The sequence below is a fragment of the Lissotriton vulgaris genome, chromosome 1_1, assembly GCF_964263255.1.
Source record: "Lissotriton vulgaris chromosome 1_1, aLisVul1.2, whole genome shotgun sequence".
Lineage (NCBI taxonomy): Eukaryota > Metazoa > Chordata > Amphibia > Caudata > Salamandridae > Lissotriton > Lissotriton vulgaris.
In genome coordinates this window covers 294619130-294646418 of record NC_141685.1, presented here as the reverse complement: position 1 = coordinate 294646418, position 27289 = coordinate 294619130, and the positions used below count along the sequence as shown (strand labels likewise).

At 47.8% G+C, this 27289-nt stretch overlaps 1 protein-coding gene across 5 annotated transcripts in view; it reads right to left on the bottom strand.

Annotated features, from left to right (window-relative positions):
* The window catches only part of LOC147747076 (microtubule-associated serine/threonine-protein kinase 2-like), a 1134689-nt gene that overhangs the window by 715030 nt on the left and 392370 nt on the right, over positions 1 to 27289 (bottom strand). For 2 of the 5 annotated variants that reach the window (XM_086952333.1, XM_086952335.1), the window contains exon 1: positions 14917 to 16147. The exons of the other annotated variants lie outside the window; for them this stretch is intronic. In XM_086952333.1, coding sequence (XP_086808459.1) covers positions 14917 to 14955 — 39 coding nt within the window. In that variant the 5' untranslated portion in view covers positions 14956 to 16147. Of the gene's footprint in view, positions 1 to 14916; positions 16148 to 27289 lie in introns of those variants that run through there. 5 annotated transcript variants of the gene reach the window in all.

Here is a 27289-nt window from a genome sequence, read left to right as displayed (position 1 = left end):
TCTGGAATAGAAACCTTCTCCCCTTTGTGATAGGGGAACACGCTGGATCGCCCCTTTTTGAAGCATTTGTTGAGCTTCCTCTTGAAGAAGGTTCAGATGGTTGGAAGTAGTGGCGTGGGGAGCTCTTGTAGGTGGAAAGTCCTGGAATTCTAGAGTATGCCCATTCCGGATGATATTTAATACCCACTGATCCGATGTAATCTCTTCCCAGCTGCTCAGATGTTGTGATATCCTGCCGCCCACTGGAGATCCCAGAAGCGGAGGAACAGTTGGCAGAGTCGGGAGGCTGCTATTGACGCTTGCTAGCGTCCTTGCCCTGACGCCCCTGTCGTCCACGAGCGTTCTGGCGAGAGAAAGACTGGGATTGCGACTGCCGCTGATAGTATTGATTGCCGTACTGTGGCCTGTAAGACTGCGACTGCTGTGAATATCGCTGTTGCTGATAACCTCCTCTAGGTGAAGAGAAACCTCTTCCTCGTGCTCCACAGAAGGGTGTCTTTCTATATTGCAGGTTCCCCAGAGCCCTTGCTGTCTCCGTGTCCTTCTTTATACCCTGTAGGGTCTCGTCGACATGTTTCCCAAACAACATGTCCCCGTCGAAGGGCAAATCCAAAATCCTATTCTGGACCTCTGGCCGGAAGTATGTAGCTCTCAGCCATCCTTGTCGCCGAAGAACCGCTGCACTGCCTAGGGCACGGAAAGAGATGGTGGCGATGTCCATCGCGCAATCAATCATCTCTGAAGAGGAACGTTGTCCCTCTTCCAGAAGTTTCTGTGCTTCCGCCTTCTGGTCATCCGCTAGCAGATTCACATAGTGTGCCACATCACTCCACATCTGGCGGTCGTACCTTGCTAGGATCGCCAAGGCATTCGCCGCTCTGACCAGCAAGCTAGCCATTGACGAAAAACGCTTCCCAGCGTTGTCCAACCTTCTACCCTCCTTATCCGGCGGAGTCGTGAGGGTGGCCGAAGGATTCCGCGATTTCTTCTGTGCCGCCTGCGATATGACCGAGTCAGGTCTAGGTTGTCCAATCAAACAGGCGGGACTGTCATCCGGAGCTTTGTACTTTTTCTCCAAGCGCGGAAGAGTTGGAATGACCGTCGCTGGGGTCTGCATCACTTTCTTCCCTTCCTCCCATATGTGCTCCACAATGGGAATCGAGCGCACGGCCTTACGGTATGCCTCCTTGAAATCGTATAAAAAACAATCCGTAGATGTTGTAGGCATCGCTAACTTAAAACGCGCTGTGGCTCTTTCCATCAGGCTGAAGAAACCTCCTACATCAGCCGGAGGCGAGTCGACCGGGTCTGGCACTGGTGAAGCCGGATCCGGAGCTATATACTGGTTCCATTCACTCTCCTGGTCTTGATCTTGGTTTTGCCCCGTTTCATCCTCATCCGAGGTATCCACTTGGACTTGCGGAGGATATGCCCTCTCATGGTCTTCCTGTGCAGGCCGTACTGACTGTGCTGCCACCACCTGCGGTTGAACCTGTGCTTGACCTTCCACAGGTTGCGACCCTTTCCTGCTCCTATACTCCTCCAGCATCGCCCTTAAGTCTGTTAAAAGACTCATAGGCATCGTCACCATGCCCTGCTGTGGTTGGGTATCTTGGTATGCAACCTGTCTTTCTGGCCGCTGTTCCTTCTGATAATAATATTCCTCATCCAAATCCGAATCATGGTATTTCAGATTCAATTGAGATGGACTGTAAGCATCCCCATACATCTCATTTTCCTCTTCTGAGTAGTCATCTTCATCCAACAAAAGGGGTGGAGGTAATGATGGTACTTTCCTTGGAGAAGTCATATCTGGGGTTATCCTCCTCCTTCTGCTGTTTTCTGGCGCTCCTGTCGTCAACGGCGTTGAAAACAAATCCACCGTTTCCTTGTTCTGAATCGTCGTCGACGGGACCGTCAACGAGAGTCCCTTCACCGTCGACGGCATCGTCGACGGAACCATCATCGTCGCCGGGTCAACCGTCGACGGCATCGTCGACGGCACCGTCGACGGGTTCATCGTCGACGGGCTCGTCGACGGAGCTGTCGTCGTCGACGGGCTCGTCGTCCTCGTCGACGGGATCGTCGTCATCGAGATTGCCACCGTCGACGGAATAGTCATCGTCGACGGGATGGTCTTCGTCGACGTGGTGGTAACCGTCGACGTGGTCATCGTCGACGACGCCGTCGTCGATCCGGTCTTCGTCGACGGAATCGACATCGAGGTCCTCGTCGACGCTCTCGTCGTCGTCCTTGTCGTCGCTGGGTGGCTCGTCGACGACTGAGGAGACAAAATCACCTCAGATGTTTTAGAGTCCTTTTTGACCCCTGTAGAGGCCTCTACAGTCGGTTTTTTGACGGACTTGGCTACTTTAACCTGGTGGGAAGGCCCAGCCGAGCTCTCATCCAGTTTAGCCTTTTGCACCTGCAGTGCCTGCCTTTCCCTCTCCTTTACACTCACGTCAGGAGATTCGATAGGCCCTGGCTTGCCAGACCTATCAGAGGTCACACGCACAGCCTTTAAGGGGGGTTCAGTTGAAGTGTCCACAGACGATCCGCCCCTCTTCAATGAAGTTTTCGAAGATGTTGATCTGGCATCTTCCTCATCACCAGAAATTACTTCATCCCTCCTTTCCAACTTCCTGAGCCACAGAAGCAGCCGTCCTTCACGATCACGGAGGGTTTTAACAGACATTCTCCTGCATATACTACACTTATCAACCTTATGGTCTGGGTATAGACAGTAAATACAGTCTTGATGTTGATCCTCTGTATAAAGTCGTTTTTTTGCCACAAGTGGCACAAGACCTGAAAAGGCTCTTCTTTTCCTTATCAGCCATGACAAAGCTCAAAGAAAAACTGTTTAAACAGTACCTCAAGTTGAAGTTAGAGCAGAGCTCTAAGGAGACTCCCTGTCACCAACGAAGCGGTAGAAAATCTGAGGCTCTGAGCTTTCTCAGGAAGGTTCTACAGGGTGAGGCTGATCTGATTGGTTGCTAAGGGGACTTTGGGTCCTTTTACATAATGACAGCAATAGGCTGCAAAAGATAATGGGGCCTAGGCCTAATTTTTTTACCTTTTTTACACCTATTAGGGTGTATTTACCTAGGTATATATATATATATATTATTACCGAGGCTCCCATTCCGACGACGGGGAATGATACAAGCAATGGGAATCTATGAAAGTTCCAATACTGGAGTACATGGTATAGTCCAAAGCTCTGTTTTTAATATCAAATCAGGGCATTCGGTGGTCATATCACTGAAAATACAAGATTTGAAAATAGTATTATTGTCTATGGGTACTTGTGGAAGACAATTTCTATGGACTTTAATCTAGAGAATGCTAAAGTGATTCTGGTATTTTAACTGACCTCTGCTGGTGGTTTTCTATCAAGACAGTTAAATAGAGATAGTTGAACAGAAAAAAAGTCCCTCAGTGGAAGCAGACAAGTCCTAGGACTGATCTCCAGAGCCCACAAAGTATATACACATATAAGTATATACTAAAGTGTATACAAGAGGTCTTGAATGCTCGACCTAAAAAGGAGCAGAAACAGCAGAAATTTCAATGTAGAATCCTAATAAAACGTGAAATGTATTTACACATTGTTAGCACTGTAAAAAAATGCAACCATTTAAAAACCAGAACAGAATCAGGAGACTGGCCTTTTCTTTAAAAAAAATTACTTTGCAGTGTCCATTCATATATGAAACTGACATTGTACCCAAGGACAGCACTAATTTTGGCAGGACTAACCTAAAGCAAACAGCTGACACAACGCATCCATTCAGTCAATGTTGGAAAGAGTAACCTTCTTCCAAGTCTTAACAGACAATTCACCAATCTGAAGTGCCGGCCTTTTCCATTCTGGCATCTTATCACAGTAGGTACAAGCTTCACAGCCCCCCCCCCCCCCTTCATTTTCCAAAACATGGCCATCTTCATTAAAATCTCTCAATGTACGCTAGACTGCAGTCCAAATGCCACTCAGGAGCCAGAACAATTGTGTTTCAGCCTCCCACCAGCAGTGGCAAAACTCTCACCCCTCATAAAGCCTGAAGGAGGCAAGTCCAATGTGTCTTTTACAATCCTATACCTTCCTTTTCTGATGATGCCTCAGCTCACGTTCAACAACACATTTCCTGATGTTCCAATCTCAGGTTACACATCACCTTCCTCAAATTCACACTCTTAAGCAGCAGTCACTGTATTAAACACAAATCCTACCACTTCATTCCAGACTTCCTCCTCTAGACCTCTGACGCTGCACTTCATGGGGTGAAATAACCCACCACATACATAGGAAGATTACAATTACGATCTTTGTGCAGTATTCAAATAAAAACAGCATCCTAGAGCCTCTCAATCTAGAACACAGTGTCTCAAATGTGCGCCCTGCATTGCACGTGAAGTCTGAGCAATTGGCATTTCATGGGGAAAAACAGCTTCCAACCCCTGCTTGCTGGCAACAAAACTTCAAAAAGATTTGGCTTTGTAACCAAAAGTCTTTAAGTATGGAGCTTCACAAACACTCTCAAATGTACAAACAAGCACTAGACCAACCAAAGGAACTTATTCCTTGGCAACTGACACACTGACACTCCTCAGAAACAACAGGGGGCAGGCATTAGTAGAGAGAATGACCTCAGCTGGTCCTCATATGTAGGAGAAAGCAATCCAGTGAACAAATACAGGTTGGGAGTTATTTGAGGGATGCCTCTACCTAAATTTGATAATTAAAATATAACGGTGAAACCTAATTCTTTTTGGAAAAAAAATCCTCATTAAAGTTTCAATCATTACCCTATCCCATTAGAAATCTACACCACAAAAATTATTTTTTGGAGGGGCAGGAGGGGAGGGGGAGGTTGTTGTTCAGCATCTGAAGGACAAAGCACAATCGGGGTATGGGCTCTGTTTCAATAGCAACATGCCATCCTAAAATAGAACAGGTCTTTAAAGAACACTACATCACAAATCATTAACAGTACACTACTGCTCTGAGAGTCCAGCTACCTCTCTTGTCACTCGTTGAGTGTATGTTTGCTTCTCATTCACCCTTTAGAGCCTTCCCTGTCTTCCAGCTAGGATTTTATTTTATTTATAAAATTTGACAAGCACGAACAAGTCCAAATTTTGATATCAGCGTGCTATACAACCTAACAATTAGCATCAAATATAAAAGGATCAAAATATAGAATATACAGCATGAAAAGATAATACAAAGAGACAAAGTGAAAACGCCAACACCACATACAAGTATACACACAGGGATCTTCCCAAGTACGGCTGGGTGCAACCTGCACCTTTTCAGGAATCTTTAGACCGGCTGTCCTGATTATTAATTTGGCACTGGTATAATCCTCTTCTTTTACATTGAAATTGGAAGGCAACAACTCTCTTAACACTGCTGCACTGTTTACGTAATTTCAAGCATTTTGCGCCACTGATAGGATTTGCTGTGCCCTAAACAGTATTGGCCATATGCTAAAATGATGATAACTAGTGTACTGTTATTGTTTCTTATATTTGATCTTCAGAAAATCATTTACTTCCACTTACCATGACATAAACTTGAAAAATTGCCTTTAACTACTACCATCTTTGCTTAAAAGGCACCTTCCACCTCCTTGGAATGTTTTTCAGCTGCCTCACTGCAATGTTAAAAGTGTCCTAGTCGTCTAAGCTTAGGGAGGAAATCCCCTAGACCACAGCTCATGGTTATTCTCTGAAAATGAGACGTTTGGCCTTCTGCCGCGTTTCAAGAAAGGGCTGTTTCATATCCAGGTGTCCTAACAATATCTGGCCCATTTCCCTCTAAAACCTACAAACTTACCTCACACAGAGGACTACCAATAGTTAATAAGATCTCAGGTGTAGTGTCCACACAAGGACTATCACTACAGCATGTGGTACATACCCTCATCCGAGTAATTAGCAATATCCTTTTTCTCAATCACATTAGAATACACAACTGTCCAGGATATAATTGATCTGATATTTTAAAAAGATTAACTTTTTTTACACCGAACAAGTTTTCTAGTTCTTGCATTATAGTGGCATCTTTTTTGGTCATTGGTTATTGCAAGAGATGTGTACATCGGTGTTTGTAGTAAATATCTTGAATAAGTAAAACAGCACATTTTGCTTTAGGGTTAATATAATGCCGTAACTGGTACCAATTTCAATATCTCACTTTTTCTCTGCAGGTCTTCTTACTGGGAGGGATTTAAGAGTTCTTCTTACTGGGAGGGATTTAAGAGTTAAGTACACGGCACACAAAACCAAGAGTAAAGCTAGTAGCAATGGCAGACCTTCTGAAAGCCCAAGAATGGTTGCTCTTTGGGGAACTGAGTGAACCATCACATGGTTAGTACAAGTCAAAAACGCAATAAAATAATCAATGGTAATTCAAGAACCATCAGTATAAACTAAAATCAAATACCTACGAAAAATAGAGCCCGAAATAATGGAGCCAGGTAAGAAGCAGGGGGAGACCAAGGAAGTCCATTTGAAAAACTGTTGTGTAGTCAAACAAAAGTGCTCAAAACCACTCTAAGAGATCTAGCTCTTCGTGTGAAAGACCCACTGCTTTAAGCAAAAGTCGTAACCAGTGTAGCAGGCGAACAGGCTTGAATCACAGCCAACATGACTGGAATCCTGTGCCACAAACAGTCAGGCAATAAACAATGGAAATAAATAGTACTCATTAGCTGATCGCTGACTGATGGGGACTGCTACCAAAGCTCTATGGGCAAGGTGACCAGGGATCTGTACCTTCAGGCATGTGATAATACTGGGGTTGTGAGTGTTGCTTGTGGGTTAATTGCATTCCTTGGAAATAAAGGATTCCTTGGCTGATGTCTCCCACAAGGTAAAGAAAGACTGACGTGCTTCTTTGGTTATAAAAAGGCTCATCTGTCACAAGGAAATGGTCTGGCACACGCCTCCCTCGTAGAATATTCTGGAGGGGCTTTGCATTAATCATGTTTATTTAGTTCAGGAGAACACCCTAAAGAATATATTTAATCTACCCGACTATTGTTTGGCTACCCCAAAGTTCAAAAAGAACCATCACTACAGCCCTTATCACCAGCTGAGTGGACTACAGCAACACGCTCTATGCAAGGATTGCAGCTCACCTCCAACGACTACAGACCATACAGAACGCTCCAGCCAGACTTGCCCTGGATTTCCCTAGACGAACCCACATGACCCCCTACCTCAGGGAACTCCACTGGCTCCCTGTACAGCAAAGATGTTAGTTCATGCTCCTGACCCATGCATACAAGGCTCCACACAACCAAGGACCTGTCTACTTGAATCAGCACCTGAACTACCATCAGCCCACCATACAACTCCACTCTGAGTCCTTTTTTCTAACCCTCACCCCATACCAGCCCACCCCCAACATCCAACACAGCAGATGTGGACGTTGCTCCTTCACCTGCCAAGTAGCTAAGACATGGAACACGTTACCCTTTCATTTACGGACCTCCCCAACTCTTCCAGAGTTAGGACAGTCCCTGAATAGCCTGCCAGTGTCTGAATACCCTCATGGGTGAAAAGAAGCACTTTGCAAATCTACTTATTGAATGTTTCATTTACCGTCTGAACTTTCTACTGGGAACTACAACATTACATAGAGTAGTTGTTTTGAAAGACCATAAAAAAAATCAGATGCACAAAACTGTTCCTTCTGGCCAACCTCCACCACTACAGGGAAATCAAGAAGAAACAGGTGGAGTCCTAAGAGAACGCACCGAGATACCCTTAGGCACCTGCATTTTGTTCACAAACCACACTTGCCTCTATCACACTTGTTTCTATCACACCGACGCTGCCATTAGCCTTGGGCTACGATGATGCAAAGTACATCTCCGGTTGGCAGTGAACCCCATTGGCACAGGAAGCTTTTGTCCCACAGGAAGAAAAGAAAGATTTCACACAATCCTCTAGATAAAATTATTCACCAATCTTGAGCATTTTGCTTGTAACCGGGAAGCACAGAGAGCAGAATACAGCACTCTTTAAACCTCAGACAGAGAACCACACCTCACCCTGAACCTCAGACAGAGAACCACACCTTACACTGAACCTCAAACAGAGAACTACACCTCACTTTGAACCTGAGATGGATGAACCACACCTCAACCCGAACTTGGAATAGAGGAACCACACCTCACCCTGAACCTCAGACAGAGGAACCACACACACCTCACTGTGTACCTGTGATAGAGGAATCACACCTCACCCTGAACCTCAAAAAGAGGAACTACACCTCAGCTTGAACCGGATATAGAGATGAACCACACATCACGTTGAACCTGAGATGGTGAACCACACCATATCCTGAACTCGAAATAGAGGAACCACACCTCACCCTGAATCTCGGATAGAAGAAACACAGTCACCGTGAACCTGAGAAAGAAAGAGGTACTACACTTCTCCATGAGCCTCCGACAGACGAACCACACCTCCCCTGAGTCTTCCAATTCCTCAACAGCACTGACCCTGTGGAAGGCACTGGCAAACATTCCAGCATTTATAAGAATATTTACCGACCCACACCGTCATCCAGATTCAGCGACAGGGCACACAGCAGATTACCGCTTGATAAGCATACTACAAGAAGTTCATTCACAGACAGGCAGCGGATAGCCGAGGACCAATGCGTGGAGACTGGCTATAATGTATGTGTATTGTACAAACCGGATGCAACTATCTCTGGGGATTGTGAATGTTGCTATAGCAACCCCCCTACATGGTAACATAGATAGGTAAAGATAGTAACCCCCTGCAGACTGGGAAAATGCATATATGATTAAAAAACACAAGTGTATCAAAATATTTGGCATCGTATACGCTTTGTAGATCTTTTAACACAACACTCATTCAGCAGATTCCCGGCAATGCCATCAACAGCTACAATCAAGCACCAGTGATATCCTGCCGATTACTGCTGATCCCTGGCAAACCTCGATGAGCAGGCTCGGTTACCCTCTGCACGACTCAGGCTTTAAATGGAAAATAAGTAACTGCGCCCGAGTCCTCTCACAGGTTTTCACTTAAAATATAATGCGACTTCTCTTACTTATTAACTGAGGACTTAAGAGAGCCAGGGTGGCGCCGGGTCACTTCAAGTAGCAGGAATGAACTTCCAAAAGAGAAGGCAGCAAGCAAAGTGGTGGAAAGAAATCCTGACTAATAAATAACTTAGAAGGCAGGCTAGCGGCAGGAAAACGAGTGTAAGAAAAAAACATTAACAAGCACGATGGGCAGCTACTCGATCTCAAGTCAATAACGCATGCCAGGAAAACTAGGACCGTCTCAAAAGAACACTCCTAGCAGCTACAGCACCACGCTCGGGGTTTAAACCAATTTGTGGTGAACCCCTATTTGTATGGGCAGAATTCTACATACAAAATATACTTCCCCATCCTACAAAAAGAGCTTTTTACAGGTCTATATGAAGCGGAACACAATGCAGACACATAACTATTGTATTTATAGCAAGCTATTGAAGAGGCATTTTCAAATCCATATGCTCAGTACGTAAATACAAAATGAAGGCATTAAAACAAAGTTAAATTCCCCAGGGGAGTTTCTCTGTTTCTACAAAAGAGCCTGGGGCTCCTGGAGATCCTATGAATCGCTCTTGCTGCTGGGCAGCTGCTATGAACACCTAATGATTAGGCTGCAATGCCAGTGCCAAGTGTGTGGTAGAAAATGCCTTCACATCTTTAGATCACAGCGAGTTGTCCTAACACTCATTGTGCTCTTAAAATTCAAGCCATGGCTTTGACTTCATCCACTGGCTATCACAATAACTAGAGTTCAATGTGAGGTCATTTCAGCCCACACAATCCCAAATCTGCTCTATGAAAATTTGGAAATGAATGGGTGATGCACCCAGGACCCCGCCCAACCATGCTGCTTCAAACTGAGTACATGCTTGTAGAGCCGAGGTTTTGATGCAGAGGTATCAAAACCCACATTATAGGCCTAAAATAAGTAGCCATTAATATATACATACATTAAGGTTAAGAGGGTTGGTGTCCCACATGTTTAAGCCAATACACAGTACTAAGCTTTGGGCAATGACCATGCTAGTGATGGTAGAAAACCGTGTCTGTATCACAGAGGTGGAGGTATTTTTCTTGAACTTCTCAATGTTTGTAAAAGTTCTTCAATCCTACCAGCTTGTAAAGAGTAATTTTGGAACATGCCGGTCTAGCTCACTTAACCCTTTCGCTGCGGCGGCTAGTCCGCTGCAGCGCTAACAGGGCGGGGCGGCCGCGCGGCGGCCGCATGCTAGTGACAGAACCGCTCCGTCACCAGCCGCGGTTGAGCTGTGCTCGTGACGGAGCAGTTCCGTCATGGCCCGCCCCGCTCAATAGAACGCGCCACGCAGGCGCAAAATCAGCACTGCGCAGGCGCGGCGGCCAGGCCATGACGGAACCGCTCCGTCATCAGCACAGCCCAAACGCAGCTGATGACGGAGCGGTTCCGTCATCAGCATGGAACGTGTTAATTGTGAAGACACCAGCTAGTTTCAGCCCCTCCTAAAGTTGCCTTCATCTTCCATTTCAGTCACAAACTCAAATACTAAAGAACTCTCTTCTATGTTCTACATGGACAAAGTCTCCTAAACTATCCCCATCTCACTCCGATAGACTTGCTGTCCCTTGAAATTAACTCCAAAACACTGGTAGGGTGTTGAAGCTAGACTGCGTCCATGAGGACCACTATCATTTCGAGCTCTGCAGTCAGCTCTTTCTTCTTTCTTTCTATCTCTTCCAAATAGTCATGATGGTCTGGATAAGAGAAGGGGGTTGGGCGGGGATAAGAGAAGGGGGGTGGGCGGGGGGGGCTGATCCCTCTGTTCTGGTCACACTAGACAACTCATACACAGAGCCCTTAGATCGTATCCCCAGGTGGCTGGGAATCAGGAGGACCACATAGCAGCACAGTTCCATATGGTACGTTTCCCAGTTGGGGCTCACCAATGTGTACCAGGCTGGCCGTGGAGGCAGAAAGGGATGGTGGTTGGTGATTCAAAGTGAAAACTGCATCTTATAAGTTGAAAACCTGTTTTAGGGCTTGGGGATGACTGGTGAAGGAGCTCAGAGAGAATGTTCACACAGCTAGCTGGCCGCGCTTCTCTCTCTACCATATGGTAGGGTAGCAAGAGCTCCTGGAACGCAGCATGTCTAAAATGGAACACGCAACAGTCAGCACCTAATGGTCTCTTGCTCCTGAGATCAGTCTATTAGGGCTCAGGCAATCATCTTTGACTGGTGTGCCTGCTGATAAAGAATCAAAGCTGTCAGAAATAAAATAGCCCAAAGAAGGGGAATTCTTCAAGCCTTTAGATCCCCCACCTCGTAGGGTCACGAGGGACCTGATGAGTCCCTGCAAGTGGTGCTCGCAGGTTACAAACATGCCCTGCAAAAGCACATAAGCATTCTTCAAAATGACCCAACCGCTAACAGCAGCATCATGGCGGCGGTGCATGCAATGAAGGGTCTGATTGAGAGGATTGTGGGGTTCGCCTGGAATCAGAGAGTATGTCTGGGTCCCTGGAACAGATTAAGGCAGAGAGGCCACGATCACCACACCGACCCCCAAACATGTATTAGAGAGGCTGGTGTGGTGACTGATATACTATACCCCCATTCCTGTGTGGGGACTCTAGACGTAGTCCGGACATGGGGAGGATGTGCCCACTGGAGAGTGGATCATGCCTTTCTGTGATAGTACTGTACACTTAAGTTAACCATCACCTTTCGTCAGGGCCAGTGAATTTTCAGATAAAGGATTTCTACAAGTAAGGGGTGGCATTAGTGATAAAACTTGTTATGTCACTTTCAGGGTTTAAATGTGGATGGTGTTTTAGATTTGTTCTAGGAATGTGTGCTTATTTGCAGCGTTGCTTTTGCTTTCTGATGATAAACAAATTCTTGAACCACGGAAACATTTGTAGAATGAGGTGATATAACCCCTTCTCAGTTCCAGCTGCCAGAATAGACATATGAAGTAATTTCACCCAACCTAAAGCGGATAAGATCATCATCGAAGGAGGAGGAGTGGAGTCAGTCTTTTGTTATAGTGTATGAATGTCATGACACACTTTAATCACGGATGGACTTTTTAAGCTTCCTCAGCAATTCATCACAAAAAAATGGGAGCAGTGCTAGGCTTTTTGGCCACCAAAGGAAAGGCTTGAACAGCTCAAGCCGCTTTGGAAGCTATGGGAAAGAGAACTTTGAGTAATGGCCATTTCTGATGTCTGAATTCTGGGTTTCGGAGACCAAGATATGTCACTAGAGAGCCAGAAAAGTAGTATGGATCTGCAGGACATTCGAGAAGGGCCACCAGCTGAACACAGTAGCATAAATGGTGGACGAAGAGCAGAGTGTAGCCATGAGCGTGAATGAGGTCTCCAGTTGACGACAATGAACTCTCATCTTCTCTAATCACCTCACATACAAGACGAGCAGTCTGATTCAGCTGTGGCACGAGCCTGTTACTAACAGCCTTCGTACCTCTACAACACAGAAATGTGTGACATTTTAATAAACCTGAATTCGAATAAACCTGGGTGGGTGGAGGGAAGATGAAAAACAGGCATGAAAAAAGTACTGGGTGAGATCTGAGGTATCAAGAATAACGGGAAGAGCTGCAATACTTTCTTCTCATTATCCTAATGCTCTATATTCTCCAGGGAGTTGCGTCATCTGGTACAGTGACAGTGGTGACACTCCACTTTGCACCAAAAGTGGTGCACAGATTGTGAAATGGTCATGCCATGGTGGTTTTTGAAGGCCAATGTAGAGGAGCTCTAGAGTTCCCCATTAGGAAACGCTAGGGTATCACTAAATTTACACCCTGCTCCCTCTGTATTTTGTTCTGCTTCTATGGAGCAGATGATGGTGGACATTCGACGGAATCTGATGCAGTTTGATCTACCTCAGAGACTTGGATGAAAGACATATTGGGTAGCGCCAATCGATGGTGACAGCTAGTCATCTTAGGACCTAACGGTCCTAACATTGTGCTAGTCAACATCGGGATCAACCATTGGTCCTCAGGAGAACTAGATCTCTGTTGTTATTCTAATTAAAAGGGAACCACCACAGGGTGGGAAGAAGAAACTCCCCTATAAAATACCAATATAACCCTCCAGAAACCTTTTGCCATAGCTGAAGAATTCATATGGAGGAATGAAAGCACTTTTAAGTCTCATGGAAACACTAATATTTTCCCCACAGCTAGTTTCACCTGCCACCACTGTCACCCACAAATGCAAACCAATAAGGCATATGAAAGGTAGAGGGTCTCAAACCTCCTGGCACGCATGGCCACAGGCTTTTCATCTTCCCGAGGAACACTGAGGTGCTTTTTCTCAGTCACAACTGATTCCGATATCCGCGCGAATGGGAGAGTCGATACTTAGGTTCGTTTCCACTTAAGGCCAATGACAGAACCATACAACTATCCAGTCTGGTTACTTTTTCACTCAGGAATGTGACAAGAGCTGCATTGGAACATGAATTACTAAGGCATCCCCAATCAGTTATCAGTGGCTATCTAACTACGTTAGAAAAGGCCATGCACATGCACGGGTAAATGTAGAATGGGCTGAACCACAGCCAGGTGTGGTACTGGTACAAGTAGCCTGAGACAGATATAGAAGGATGAAGAAAGACAGAAAGACTTTAGTTAGAGACAGAAAAATAGAGAATCACAGAACAACGGAATTGACAGAGCGAAGAGAGAGCGAGATAGAGCAACAGAAAAAGTGACAGAGACAGATATATAGACAGATGCTGAGAACTTGTAGGGCCAATTTCAAAAGGGAGTGATGCAGGTCCCTGGATGTAGTGTTCAAAGCTGCATAGTACACACTCCATTTGCATAGCTTAAATGTTGTGGTTCCTGTAGGATCTAGGTGCATAGTAACCAACAAACAGGAAGCAGCTGGCTCATGGGCCAATGAACTCAACTGGTTCAGTAAGGAATGCCTGTCTGACACTGAGGCCTTAGGCCAGCTGGTTATGTATATGCCTCTATAGAAGGCACCCAGCACTCTGAGCTATTTCACTGGCACATGTACTGTGCTGAAGGCACACCCTTACAACATAAGAGTCCGGCCCTTTGCATTGCCACCTACAAGTTCAACAGGCAGTGGACACCACCCTTGGTATGTATTGGGTATTTATATAGTGAAGTGCTCACCAGTTTCTTGGCCTCTCTGCACTAGGTGCAGCCATCCCTCTGCAGGTGTGATTTGTCCAGTGGAGACTCTCCTCAGGAGGATACCCATCACAAACCATGCCAGAGTGGGTGGGTGCGGTATTCTAGGACACGGGGACGTTCTGTACGGATGGGGCAGTGTACCACAGCACTATCAAAGAGACCCTGTGATGCCATTAATGTTCAGAAACCCAAGTTAACCTTAGAGACAGCTCCCGCTGTGCTCTTTGACTGGCAGCAGGCTTCACACAAAGCCAACACTCACCAAGTAAACATTTTGTCTTTCTGCGCTAACCCCGGCTTCACAAGAGAAAGAATGTTAACTGAGCTTGAATTGTTACTGCCTGAAACAAGTCATTGTCAGATACTGGCCTGGACTCAAACTTTCACAGAGGAGTAGTTGTTCGTAAGCGCTACGCAAGCGAGCATGAGCTTAAGGCTAAGCGCTCCAGCTGATGCTTTACTCGTGGGTCACTAAGAGGCTTACTGAAGCAGGTACATTTCACTTACCTTATCGATCCTTACGAGTTTTGCTTTGTGCTACAATAAATCAGACTACATACAGAACATAGTTTTAGTGCGTTTTTTGACTCTACACCTATTTGTAACATTTGTTACAGTGGAAATGTATTTTTATTGTATTTCACTTACCTGCAGCCCCCTTCGCCGCAAAATGCTTGAATCGTCCATTTTGAGAGAACTGTATACGTGTCGATGGCAAGGGGTCGAGAGGATATTGATTCCTGCAGGGATCCACCACTCCTGGGCGCGCTCACATCAGGCTAGAAAAAAACAGGAAGGAATCTCCTCCATCTGCAACCCTCACCGGTTTCCAAAAATAGCAGACACTCCTTGACCCTGTGCAGCAGCTCTCGCTACCACAAGTGCACTTAAATGTGGCACCAGCGTCTTACTCACAGAGGGTACGCACAAAGGGCAGCTTTTTACCAAAAGCCATGGGCGCACATTTGAGGTTAGTAAACTAATTTGCTTGTGATCGTTGATTTGAAATCCTTGTCAGCTTGACCTGTGTGCACCCAATAGGTGGTCTCTTCTGCTGACCCGATGTCCTCCTGTGGCAGTGACCCTTAACGCGATGGTCTGGCGGAATCTAGGTGCCTTGAAGGTGTCTTCAAAGCACAGGCCCAGAGTTTTCAGCATGTCACCTTGCATTCACTTCTCCCAAACATCAGACGATGACAAGTCCACCTACGGGAACCCTTCCTGGTTCGCTCCCCATGAGCACCTAGGACTAGAAGTTTATCAGATGCGGCCTCCTGGCCAGGAACCCTGCGCAGAGACGTCGGTATTTTCTGAACTCCCCAACTGGTTCCTTGTGCTCCTGGGCGCTTACAGTCTCTCAAAGTTGTCTGATGTGAGCAAAAGGTGACCAGCTGGAGCAAAACAAACCAACAAAATAAGTACAGCACCTTGCTGGCACCTCTTGAAAAGAGCTGGCGCGCCCAGCATGCTCCACCCTGGGCGGGCTCTTCCTTTCATGGTGGACATGTCCAAGTTCCACCTACACATGTCCATGTGCGCCTCAAGTCAATGCACAGAGCTCATGTTCAAAGCCCGCCTGGGAGCAGTCTGCACAGGTGTCCCGCCATAACCCGCCAAGAGTGAGAGGAAGGGTTACAGGGAACCCGAGGGCCCGCACATGAATGCGGACAGGACGGTCAGTCCCTGTCAATGGGAAAGGAAAGACGGCATGCCACTTCCCGACAGACGGAACCCCCTCGGCCAGAGGTGCGCGGTGGAGCACAGTTTGGCAAAGTGAGGGGTCCGTGGAAGGGACAGGCACCTGCGGCGCGGGGGTGCACAGTGCAGGGGCCACCGGTTGCTGCCTATGCGCGGGAGGGCATGAGGGTGCAGGGGCTGAGCCCGGCGGTCCGTGCACTGCCCCGGTGCAGCCGGAGCCCCGCTGCCGCCTTCGCTGCCATGGGCTCGGTGTCCAGCCTGCTCCCTCTCCTCTCCCCGCCGCTCCACGCTCCTCACCCGCCGCCTGGAGCTGGGATGCAGCCTTTGTGAGGCAGGCGGTTCGACTGCTGCCTGGAGCCCGGCGCTGGAAGAGCGGGAGGCTGGAGAGGCGGCAGCCCCCGCCCGCCCCTTAAAGGGGCAGAGCACCCGGCGTTCCTCGAGAGCATCAGCGGACCGGTGCCACCTACCTCCTGGCATCGGAGGAGGGCACAGACCTGCAGCTGCCACCTACCCTCCTGGCATCGGAGGAGGGCGCAGACCTGCAGCTGCCACCTACCTCCTGGCATCGGAGGAGGGCACAGGCCTGCAGCTGCCACTTACCCACTGGCATCGGAGGAGGGCACAGGCCTGCAGCTGCCAACTACCCTCCTGGCATCGGAGGAGGGCACAGGCCGGCAGCTGCCACCTACCGCCTGGCATGGGAGGAGGGCACAGGCCGGCAGCTGCCTCCTACCTCATGGCATGGGAGGAGGGCACAGGCCTGCAGCTGCCACCTACCTCCTGGCATCGGATGAGGGCACAGGCCTGCAGCTGCCACCTACCTCCTGGCATCGGAGGAGGGTGCAGACCTGCAGCTGCCACCTACCTCCTGGCATTGGAGGAGGGCACAGGCCTCCACCTGCCACCTACTTCCTAGCATGGGAGGATGGTGCAGGCCTGCAGCTGCCACCTACCTCCTGGCATCGGAGGAGGGCACAGTCCTGCAGTGGCAAGCCTGCAGCTGCCAGCTACCTCTAGGCATCGGAGGAGGGCGCAGACCTGCAGCTGCCACCTACCTCCTGGCATCGGAGGAGGGCACAGGCCTGCAGCTGCCAACTACCGCCTGGCATCGGAGGAGGGCACAGGCCTGCAGCTGCCACCTACTGCCTGACATCGGAGGAGGGCACAGGCCTGCGGCTGCCACCTACCGCCTGGCATCGGAGGAGGGCACATGCCTGCAGCTGCCACCTACCGCCTAGCATCGGAGGAGGGTGCAGACCTGCAGCTGCCACCTACCTCTTGGCATCGGAGGAGGGCACAGGCCTCCACCTGCCACCTACTTCCTAGCATGGGAGGATGGGGCAGGCCTGCAGCTGCCACCTACCTCATGGCATCGGAGGAGGGCACAGACCTGCAGCTGCCACCTACCTCATGGCATGGGAGGAGGCCCCAGGCCTGCAGTGGCCTCCTGGCATCGGAGGAGGGCACAGACCTGCAGCTGCCACCTGCCGCCTACCATCGGAGAAGGGCACAGACCTGCATCTGATCCTACTGTCGCATCCAAATACCGGGGACTCACAGCTGTGCCTGCTGCAAATGCCATCTAGCACAGACCTGCAGCTGCTACCAACTAGCACCGGAGGAGGGCATAAACCTGCAGCTGTCACCACCGGAGGGTGGCACAGACCTGCACCAGAAAGCACAACTGCCACCATCTAGCACCGGAGGAGACCAGATGCCAAACCTAGCACCGGAAGGTGGCCAAATACCTGCAGCCACCACCTGCTGACACCTCCTAGCACCCGAGGAGGGCACAGACCTGCAGCTGCCACCTACCTCCTGGCATCGGAGGAGGGCACAGGCCTGCAGCTGCCACCTAGCATCGGAGGAGGGTGCAGACCTGCAGCTGCCACCTACCTCCTGGCATCGGAGGAGGGCACAGGCCTCCACCTGCCACCTACTTCCTAGCATCGGAGGATGGCGCAGGCCTGCAGCTGATAGCGAGAGAGGGAGAAGAGATGAGAGAAAGAAGAGCCTGAGAAGAGAGATTGAATATGTGTGTGAGAGAGATATTCTCTCTCTCAAGGGCGGAGAATGGCACTATTAACAGCAGCAATCTGAATTTTCTGCACAAGTTCTACTTTTCATAGAGTCCTTGTGCACCAATACATCTGCTGCCAGATTCTTCATCAATACCAAATAAGCAGACCCGGCCCTAAATCAGATTGAGCGGGACAGTGCCCTGGGCGGAAAGGAAATGTGGAGTTTGTTGTAGGAGGGTGTCATTGCGGTGTGCTGATAGGATGTGTGTGAGGAAGACGGGAGGACGTCAGGTGCTTGATGGGGTGCTAACAATTACACTGAGGTACATTAAGACGAATTACAAAGTCTTTAACGAGACCCAATTGAGACCAAATGGGATGGGCGAGCTGCTGTTTCCGCAGATAGCTCCCTGCTGCGCCCCTCAGAATATTGGCGCCCCAGGCCTGGGCACAGCTCACCCATGCCGAAGGACGGCCCTGCAAATAAGCATGTTTTAGACACACACAAAACAATTTTTTGGGTGGATTGACTTTCACAGGAATGAGAAATATTTGGAGGGATAAAATAACTGTTTTGCTTTTACTAAAAAGTAGAAACTGCAGCTGCTAATTAAGGTATTTGTTTATACCTTACATAATACAAACTCAGTGAAGTGTGTGCATAGTGCAGGAAAGTACTGGGATTGCACAGAGTCCTTTCCGGCAGATATATCTGGGCCGGATCTGGGCAGGGCCGGACTGGGTACCAAAACCGGCCCTGGCAAAATGCTCGGCCGGCACACCCCAGGGGTTGTGGGTGCCGCTGAGCTCTTTTCCGGGGCCGGTTTTCGGCCGATTTTGTTACAGGGCCGATTTTGCAGCTATCCTGCAAAAACGGCCATGCAACAAAAACAGCCCCCAGGGGCCCAAAACCGGCTAGCACCTGTGCAGCCGACCGGGGATTGTCCGGAGCCCGCTATGGCCAGTCCAGCCCTGGAACTGGGATACGTCCGACCTAGGGAAATATGCTGAATTTGTCTCTGTATCATTTTTTGACACTGGGACATAATTTAGCTGCACATTTCATTTGGAGCAACAACCTGCAAGCAGCGAGGGAGCTTTCTGTTTTTTCACTTCTATTCGGGGCCAAAACAAAGGCCTGAATTAAAGGAGCATCAGCCTTAAGTTTGTTCAAGTATGAGTGGACTGGGAGCCATCTGGAGCCTTAGGTGCCAAAACCAAGGCACATAGCTTAGCACCAGTATTTTAGAGAAACTTAAGCTTGGAGACAGGTTTTTGACTTTGTTCAACTTCCCTACATGAGATGTGCATGCACTGTAAGAATGCAAGATTTATCTCTGTGTATGAGCAATTGCACTAATAATGATCTAAATGGCACTTACTAATTTATTTTAAATTTAGTTGTTTTATAGCACTAATCATCCCATTGCACGGTGTCGGGTCACTTCACAAAACATAGAGACAGAGTAAAGTATACAAATGTCTCAATCAATGTACAAGAGCTGTTAACTTAGACAATGAGGGTTATAAGGTGTAGGAATCACATATCCCCCATACTTGTAGACATTACAAGTTAAGCATGAATGGTTGAGAAACACAAAGCCGAGATATAAAACATAGCTCAGTAATTGGGGTTCTCCCACTAACAAGCCTTTATTAGTTCCCAGAGGGGCCCTTTATTTGTAATCTTAGAATGAGAACAGATTGAGACAAACACCAATAAGGATCTAAACCCATGACTTACAGTTTGCATGCAGCTCCTAGATGCCGGTAAATAGATCACTGTGTATTTTAGAATGATTAGAACTTAATAACTGGAAGTAACAAAATGACCTTGGTGTCAAAAGCAGTAGCTCACTTACCTATCTACAGATAAAACTGTGATCTGCATGTTACATGGTTTGCTTTGCAGCAGGCACATAAACCCTCTATGCTGCCTTAACCGCAGCTGCAATCCTGCCTCGTTGCGGCCGTTTTATTGAGGGGCGGGGCCACGCTGGCCAACGGACGTGCGCAGCACCACTGAGGTAGTGCTCGCGACGGCAATTGGCCGACGGGCGCTTCAAAGGGATTAACCTTTTCCGTGCTGATGACGGAACCGCTCCGTCATCAGCCGCGGTGGCGCTGTGCTGATGACGGAGCGGTTCAGTCATGGCCCACCCGACGCGCCTGCGCGGCGCTGATTTCGCGCCTGCATGGCGCTGATTTCGCGCCTGCACGGCGAGTTCTATTGAGTGGGCGGTGCCATGATGGAACCGCTCCGTCATGAGCACAGCTCAACCGAGGCTGGTGACGGAGCGGTTCCGTCACCAGCATGGGCGCGCCACGCGGCCCCCCCGCCCCCTTAGCGCTGCGGCAGAATAGCCGCCGCAGCGAAGGTGTTAAGAGTTAAGACTGTTTGTATAAAAATGCAGAACTCTTTCAGAACTGACCTAACCACCAGCATTATAATAACGCTATTATAATACGCTCAAAATTGCTGGGCACACAAAGATCTCTACAGGAGGTGTCTTAACCCTTTAAGGTATTTTAAAATGTAGCCTCTTTGTGACCAACTAATCCAGGTAGAGGAGATTTAACCACATATTTGTCTTATTTGCCAATTTTTTTTAAGCAGTTTTTTCAAATGTACAAGCTGACAGTCAGTCTCTGCTTTTCAAGCTCTGCCCCTCGTGACTCCACATCCCACCTCCTAATTTATGGTTTGCAGGGTAGTTTAGTTTTCCAATTCCAGTGAGCACCCTGAAAGACCAGTACCTTTGTTATTGAACCCAACGTGGCATTACATGTCTGGCGTCATCTGTGACGTGGATAACAATGGTTTGTGACAAGCTCCGCAGGAAGTGATGCTATAACCACAATTGCATATCCCGGCATTCACACAGGGCGACATTCTGTGATCCTCTGCACATCTTTCTCTGTGTAACTGTGTTTCGCTCCTCATAGCTGTGCATACATACAGAAGGCCTGGAAGCGAAGTAATAAAAAGAGCAATAGCAGGTGGATTTTAAAATCGTGCTCGCTTGCTGCAATTTATAGCACACACGAGTTGTGTACACGATGCTTCTCTTTTTGGACACCAGGAGGAAGGAGGGCCGAATGCTTGCATTAACTCGGCCTGACAACTACAACGACATTTGTCTCTTACAGCGTCAGTTGTTATCTTGTCACGGGTTGTACCGTTAGGCAAGCCACACATGGAGAGACCGTGGAAATAACGCGAAGCAGCCCCTTTTCGCCAGCCATTGACGCCCTTCCCCCTCTGGAAGGAAAGGGACTCAGCGGGATGCAGGTGGAAGCGCGGCACGTTAACGTCTGTAACAGCTCTAATTGGAGGAAGAGACTATATTACAATGTCACTTAAACCGTTCATAAGAACACATTTAACAGGCATTGGCCAATCAATAGGTCTGGCATTTTGTCAATGGTTGTTTTGCTAGGGTTTCTGGAAATCTTTTCTGTTGACGCCCACACACAAACCTTAATGTTGATACACCACACAAACATGAATGACAGTTTAACAGACCAATGGTTGAAGCCACTAACGTAAAACCTACTCTATGTATGTATATGTATGATTGTTTTTTTTTTTTTAAACAATAGCCTGGAGTCTCAAAAGCCCTATCTAATAAGCATTGGAAAAGCCAATCAGTCTCACCCATGCAAAAGCTACTGACTTTAGTAATGTGTCTCCGCTATTACGTTCACCAGTGTAGCTTCTGTTCAGCATGGCTAAAAGTTAGTAGCATGGAGTAGGGTGAGGTAGATTGGGGTAGAAAGGAATAGATTGGAGTGTGGCAGATTGGAGTGGGATAGATTGAATTGGGTTAGATTGGGCAAGAGTGGGTTAGAGTGGGGTAGACTGGACTGGATCAGAGTGGGGTAGATGCGAGTGGGTAGATAGGAGAAGGATAGATTGAAAAATAGTGGGGGGATTGGGGTAGGGGGGATTGGGGTAGAGGAGAGTGGGGTAGAGGGGAGTGGAGTAGAGTGGAATGGGGTAGACAGGAGAGGAGTAGATTGAAATGGAGTGGGGTAGATTAGGGCGGGATAGGTTGGGTGAATTATGGTAGTGTAGACTGAAGTCGGGAAGATTCAAATTGGGTAGACTGGCGTGAGATAGATAGGCGTGGGGAAGTTTGGAGTGGGGTAGATTAGAGTGAGCAGACCGGAGTGGAGTTGGATAGAGTGGTGTGGCATAAATTAGAAAGAGGTAAATTGGAGTGGGGTGATTGGGTTAGAGTGGGTTTAACTGGATTGAAGTAGATTGGAGTGGGGCGGATTGGATGGGGTAGATTGCAGTAGGATAGCTTGGGGTGGGGTAGGGCAGATTGGGGTGGGGTGGACTGAGGTGGAGGGGGTTAGATTGGACTAGAGTGGGGTAGATTTACGTTGCCCGTGGTAGACTAGAGTGAAGTGGAGTGTGGTAGAGTGGAAAGGAGTTTGGTAGATTGGGGTAGAGCGGAGTTCGGTAGATAGGGTGGATTGGAGTGGGGTAGATTGGGGTATAGTTGAATTGGGTTGGGTTGTTTGGAGTGGGATGGGGTTGAGTAGATTGGAGTGGAGTTGAGATTGGAGTAGAGTGAAATAGATTGGGAAATAGTGGAGTGGTGTAAATTAGAGAGGAGTGGGGTAGGTTAGGGTGGAGTGGAGTTGGGTAGATTGGGTGGATTAGAGCAGGGTAGATTGGGTGGATGAGAATGGGGTAGATTGGACTGGAGTACACTGGAGTGGGGTAGTCTGGAGTGGGTTGGATTGCAGTGGGGTGGAGAAAAGTGGAGTGGAGTCAGTTGGGTAGAGTGGGATAGATTGGAGTAGAGTAGATCGGGTAGATTGGAGTAGGGTAGATTGGAGTGGTGTGTGGTAACCTGTAGTGGGGTGGACTGGGTGGAGTGGGGTAGATTTGAGTAGGGTAGATTGGGAGTGGGGTCGAGTGGAGTCTACTAGATTAGTGTGGTGTACAGTAGACTGGACTGGGTAGATTATAGTAGGGTGGAATGGAGTGGGGTGGACTGAGGTAGTTTGAAGTAGGGGTGGACTGAGGCAGTTTGGAGGGGGGTTGTTTAGGGTGGAGTGGGGTAAACTAGGGTGGAGTGGGGTAAACTGCGGTGGAGATGGGTAGATTGGGGAGTAGGGTAGACTGGAGAGGTGTGGGGTAGATTGGGGTATGGTGGAGTAGATTGGGGTAGACTGGAGTGAGGCAGTAGGGTAGATTCAATTGAAGTGGAGCAGACTGGGGCAGAGAGGGATAGATTGGAGTAGAATGCAGTAGATCAGGGAGGAGTGGGATATATTGGGAAAGATCAGAGTAGAGTGGGGTAGATAGGTGTCGAGAGCAGTGGAATGAAATTGTGTGGGGTAGATTAGGGTGGTGTGTGGTGGAGTGGGAAAGATTTGTTGGATTATGGTGGGATAGATTAGACTGCAGATGGGTGAGGTAGACTGCAGTGGGGTAGAGGGGAAGGAATTAAGTGGTGTGGAGGGGCATAGAGTGGGGTGCTGAGGTGTGTCGGGGAGTGAGGGTTGTGGAGTGAGTGTTGTGGAATGTTAAGAGTGGCTTAGACTGGAGTGTCTTACAATGGAGTAGCGTGGTATAGAGAGAAAGGGCATGGAGTGGCGTAGTGTAGAGTATGCATGATGTGGTAGCACACTCATTACAAAAAACACCTTTTCAATTGAAATGTCCATTACATTTGTACCAAAATATGATTTTACTGCACACAAACAATAATGTGTGCAAGACCTAGTGTAATGATGTGTTTTGATCTTATTCAAATATTTGTTTCTACCACACTTTAGAATTTAAAACAAATGTGCTTCATTTGAACTTATTCGGATATATTCTTAAACATAGCACAGTACTTTTTTGTGTGCTAGAAAAAAACATCCTACATCCTCTCCTCTTACATCCGCTCTTCTTACATAGATACTGAGCAGGATTGTCACATAAATTCTCTCACTTTGAAGTCACAGAAAGAAAAGTAAACACCAAGCTCCCTGGAAGAGAGAGCTTGACATTTGACCTCTGTCTTTGAATGCACAGCAAATGTGACCAGATATGAACAAGCTTTGAAGGTCTGTTTATAGAAAGTGAGTTAGTAATCAAGCTTTGGGCAACGGGAGGGACACACTCAAGCTGGACAGTCTAAAGCAAATAAATTCAGTAAAATAGAAAAGCCAGGAAATGTGAGTTACAAACCACAAAGCCAATGGTAAGCAACGGGCTGAATACATTCCTAGGTCAGCGATCTGAATGCCCCCGATATGTCTTAAGCAAACCAGGCAGCTGGCTGACTGGTAGGCTGCAACCTAAAAAACACAGCATCATTATTGCAGTTATGCAATATTCTCGCATGATCAGGTGAATGGGCATGTAAAGGCTGGGATTTCCCCAAATGACTTATGGCCAGGTATTGTCAAGTCCCTGTCCCTAAACGCCCCTCCAATTTGAATAACCCCCTCAGACCACCCCCTTGTGGTTTTCTCCCCTCTCCCGGCTTTTCCCCACCCCCATGGCACAGATCAGAAACAACTACCGTCAGAACTTTAGGGTTAGGGGTCATAACAACCGTGCCGTATTTTATTTACAAACAGTGCATCATAAAATTATAATTTCACATTTTTATTTATTCAATTTATAAGGCGCGCAGCTACCCGGAGGTTTCCCGGCGCCAATACGTAGAAACCCCCATAATGCTTCATACAATCTTATTCGTAGATGGCTAACCTTAACTGAGTCTCTAATACATAGCCATTCCTAACCATAAACGAATAAACTATACATTGTCTTGAGTATCCCTCATTGAGCCCACGCTTAAAACCATTACTGGTCCAACAACCTGTGAGGTTATCCCCCCACACCCCCTCCTGTGTGACCTTACACAGGAGGACTGTCTGCCCAGAAGGTTGCCTACCTCGGGCACCCTCTATGCCCTCAAATACCACCCCCAAGGGGCTGCGCTGCTATGCTAGCTTGGCGCCCATGCGGGGATTGGCTGTAAAGGCCTGTTGGAAGCATGCACTTCCCCACCCTGCACCCTCTGACTGTCCGTAAGCGCCTCCTGGCGGTCCTTGATAGACCGCTGTCTCCCACCTATCCCCATTAACAATGGGGATGACTTCTAAGGACTGTAAATGCCCCACTAATCATGACCTTATCGCAGACCAAGGATACTATAATGCAAATACGTCACATGCTGACCACTGCAAGAAAAAAAGATGTTAGACGGGACAAAATTGCAACAAACCATAGGACAATACACGACTCTCTACCTAAAAGAAAAGAAAACACCTGCAGACCAGCAACAGAACAACCAAACATTCACATAAGACAATCTGCTGCCTCCCGGTATGGAGGGCAGGACAAAAGAGAAGCAAATTAATTGACTCCAAGCTCCCGATGGAGCTGCTGGTAGTGAGTTGAGGAGGGAGCGGCAATCTGTGTAAACAGACCACCTCGCCGCTCCACCGCCCCCTTTAAAGGGGCGGGGTCCGGTGCAAACTAGTTATTCCCTACCTTGGAAGTGTGTGATGCACTTCTGGATCACTGCACCGGGCGTACCAATGCCCTGGCATAATAGGCTGGTGCCGACAGCTTCACTTGCTGGAGTCACCAGCCCCGCCCCTTCCGCACCCTGACCAGATGCTGTGAGCGTGAGGGGTAGGTGTCCCGCCGATCCAGCGCCTGCACAAAGGTTCATCCACCAGACAGCGCTGGCCTCACGGGAGCATGCTGCGAGGCCCTTGTCACTTTAGAGCAGAACCCTGTGGCCCTCTTTACCCCCGACCCAGAGAGGTTGTATCTGCTTTTCACTAAGTGAATGAGCATCTAATATCTTTGTGTCTTCTTGTGTAGTACTTTGTTGAGGTCCTGACGAATCGCCGGTTGGCGAGAAACATGTTGACCACACCAGGGGGTTGAATTAGTTTTCTGTATACCTATACGGTCTCTAGCTCCCCTCTCACCCCTTTTAATCAGGGAATCAGCCACGTCAATAAAATTAATTGTGGACTGATTACCCTTTTTAACTTTTTAACTTTCACTCACTTTTGCACCGACTACACTTTCTTCCATCCTCACTCACACCCACCATCGGCAAGGAACAAAAGAACCCCGCCAAAAGAGTGCCTTCGGGTACTCCGTCAGACATTGCAGTGCCGGTCAGTCGAGGGGCAGTGAGTCGATGATGATACTGGACACCCTTCAGTCAGGGTGTGTTTCACACCTAATGCTCTGGGTGTGTGAGGCTCTCTAAGTTCCGACAAGGGAACCCTACCAGTCCCTTGACTTATGACATCAACTCTCTTCTCCACTCTGTAGCACTCTCCCCGGGGAACTTTGTATTCTGCTGTGTGCTTCTGTAGTTATTCACAATATTTCCAAGGCCCTGTCAAAACCAGCACACCCATATTAACTGCCGTCAAGGGCAGGTATAAATAGGTTTCCACTGTGAAAAAGTGCAGAGAGCCTTGGTCACTACCGCCCTCAACAGCTGGATGTCTCTGCAGATTATTTCTCTTCAGTGTCTGAGCAATAGATTATTTGCATCTATATAATAATAATAATAATAATAATAATAATAATAATAATCTTTATCTCTCAGTAATCACAGCCATAAAAGAAAGGAAATATGAAAAAACAACAATTTTTAAAGTTCATATAAAAATGTATGCAAAATAGCTAAAGTCCTAGCAGCCATCAGTCACATCTAGAGTTTATGGATCCTAATGCTGCTCTCAGGAAATCCATTACTACAAAAGCGTGTGATTATTGGTCGGAAGCAGCAAATACAATAAAGCAATATGGGCATATCTAAATCTCAGGTCTTTTAAAAGGGGTTTAAGAAAGTCTTGCAGAAGAGAACAAAATGTACGGTATCCTGTGGAGACCTATAGTCGTAGCCACAGGGAGCTCTATCCTCTACATAAAAAACAAAGCCAGCCGGAGATGCAAAAAGGTGGTGGAGCTGATTAAATCTAAAACGGGTTATTAAAATTCTGTCAGATGCACTAGTTAAAATAGAGAGATATTACTCAATACCCTGGACTGATTTAACTAAAACATGCCCTCTTACCATGGGATTCCAAGCTCGTTCTCCTCACGGTAGGCCAGGAAAATGCTTGCTCTTCCTAGGGCTGTCAGGGTCTCCTTGACATGCCGTAACCAGGGGATTTTGAATGTGTGGGCTAGTAAGGCAGTCCAGGATAACTGAGCGATTAAAAGCTGTCTCATCACTAGACCAGATCTTCACCAAGCACAACAAAAGCTTAACTGCCACCAGGTCAGTTACGTATTTAAATCC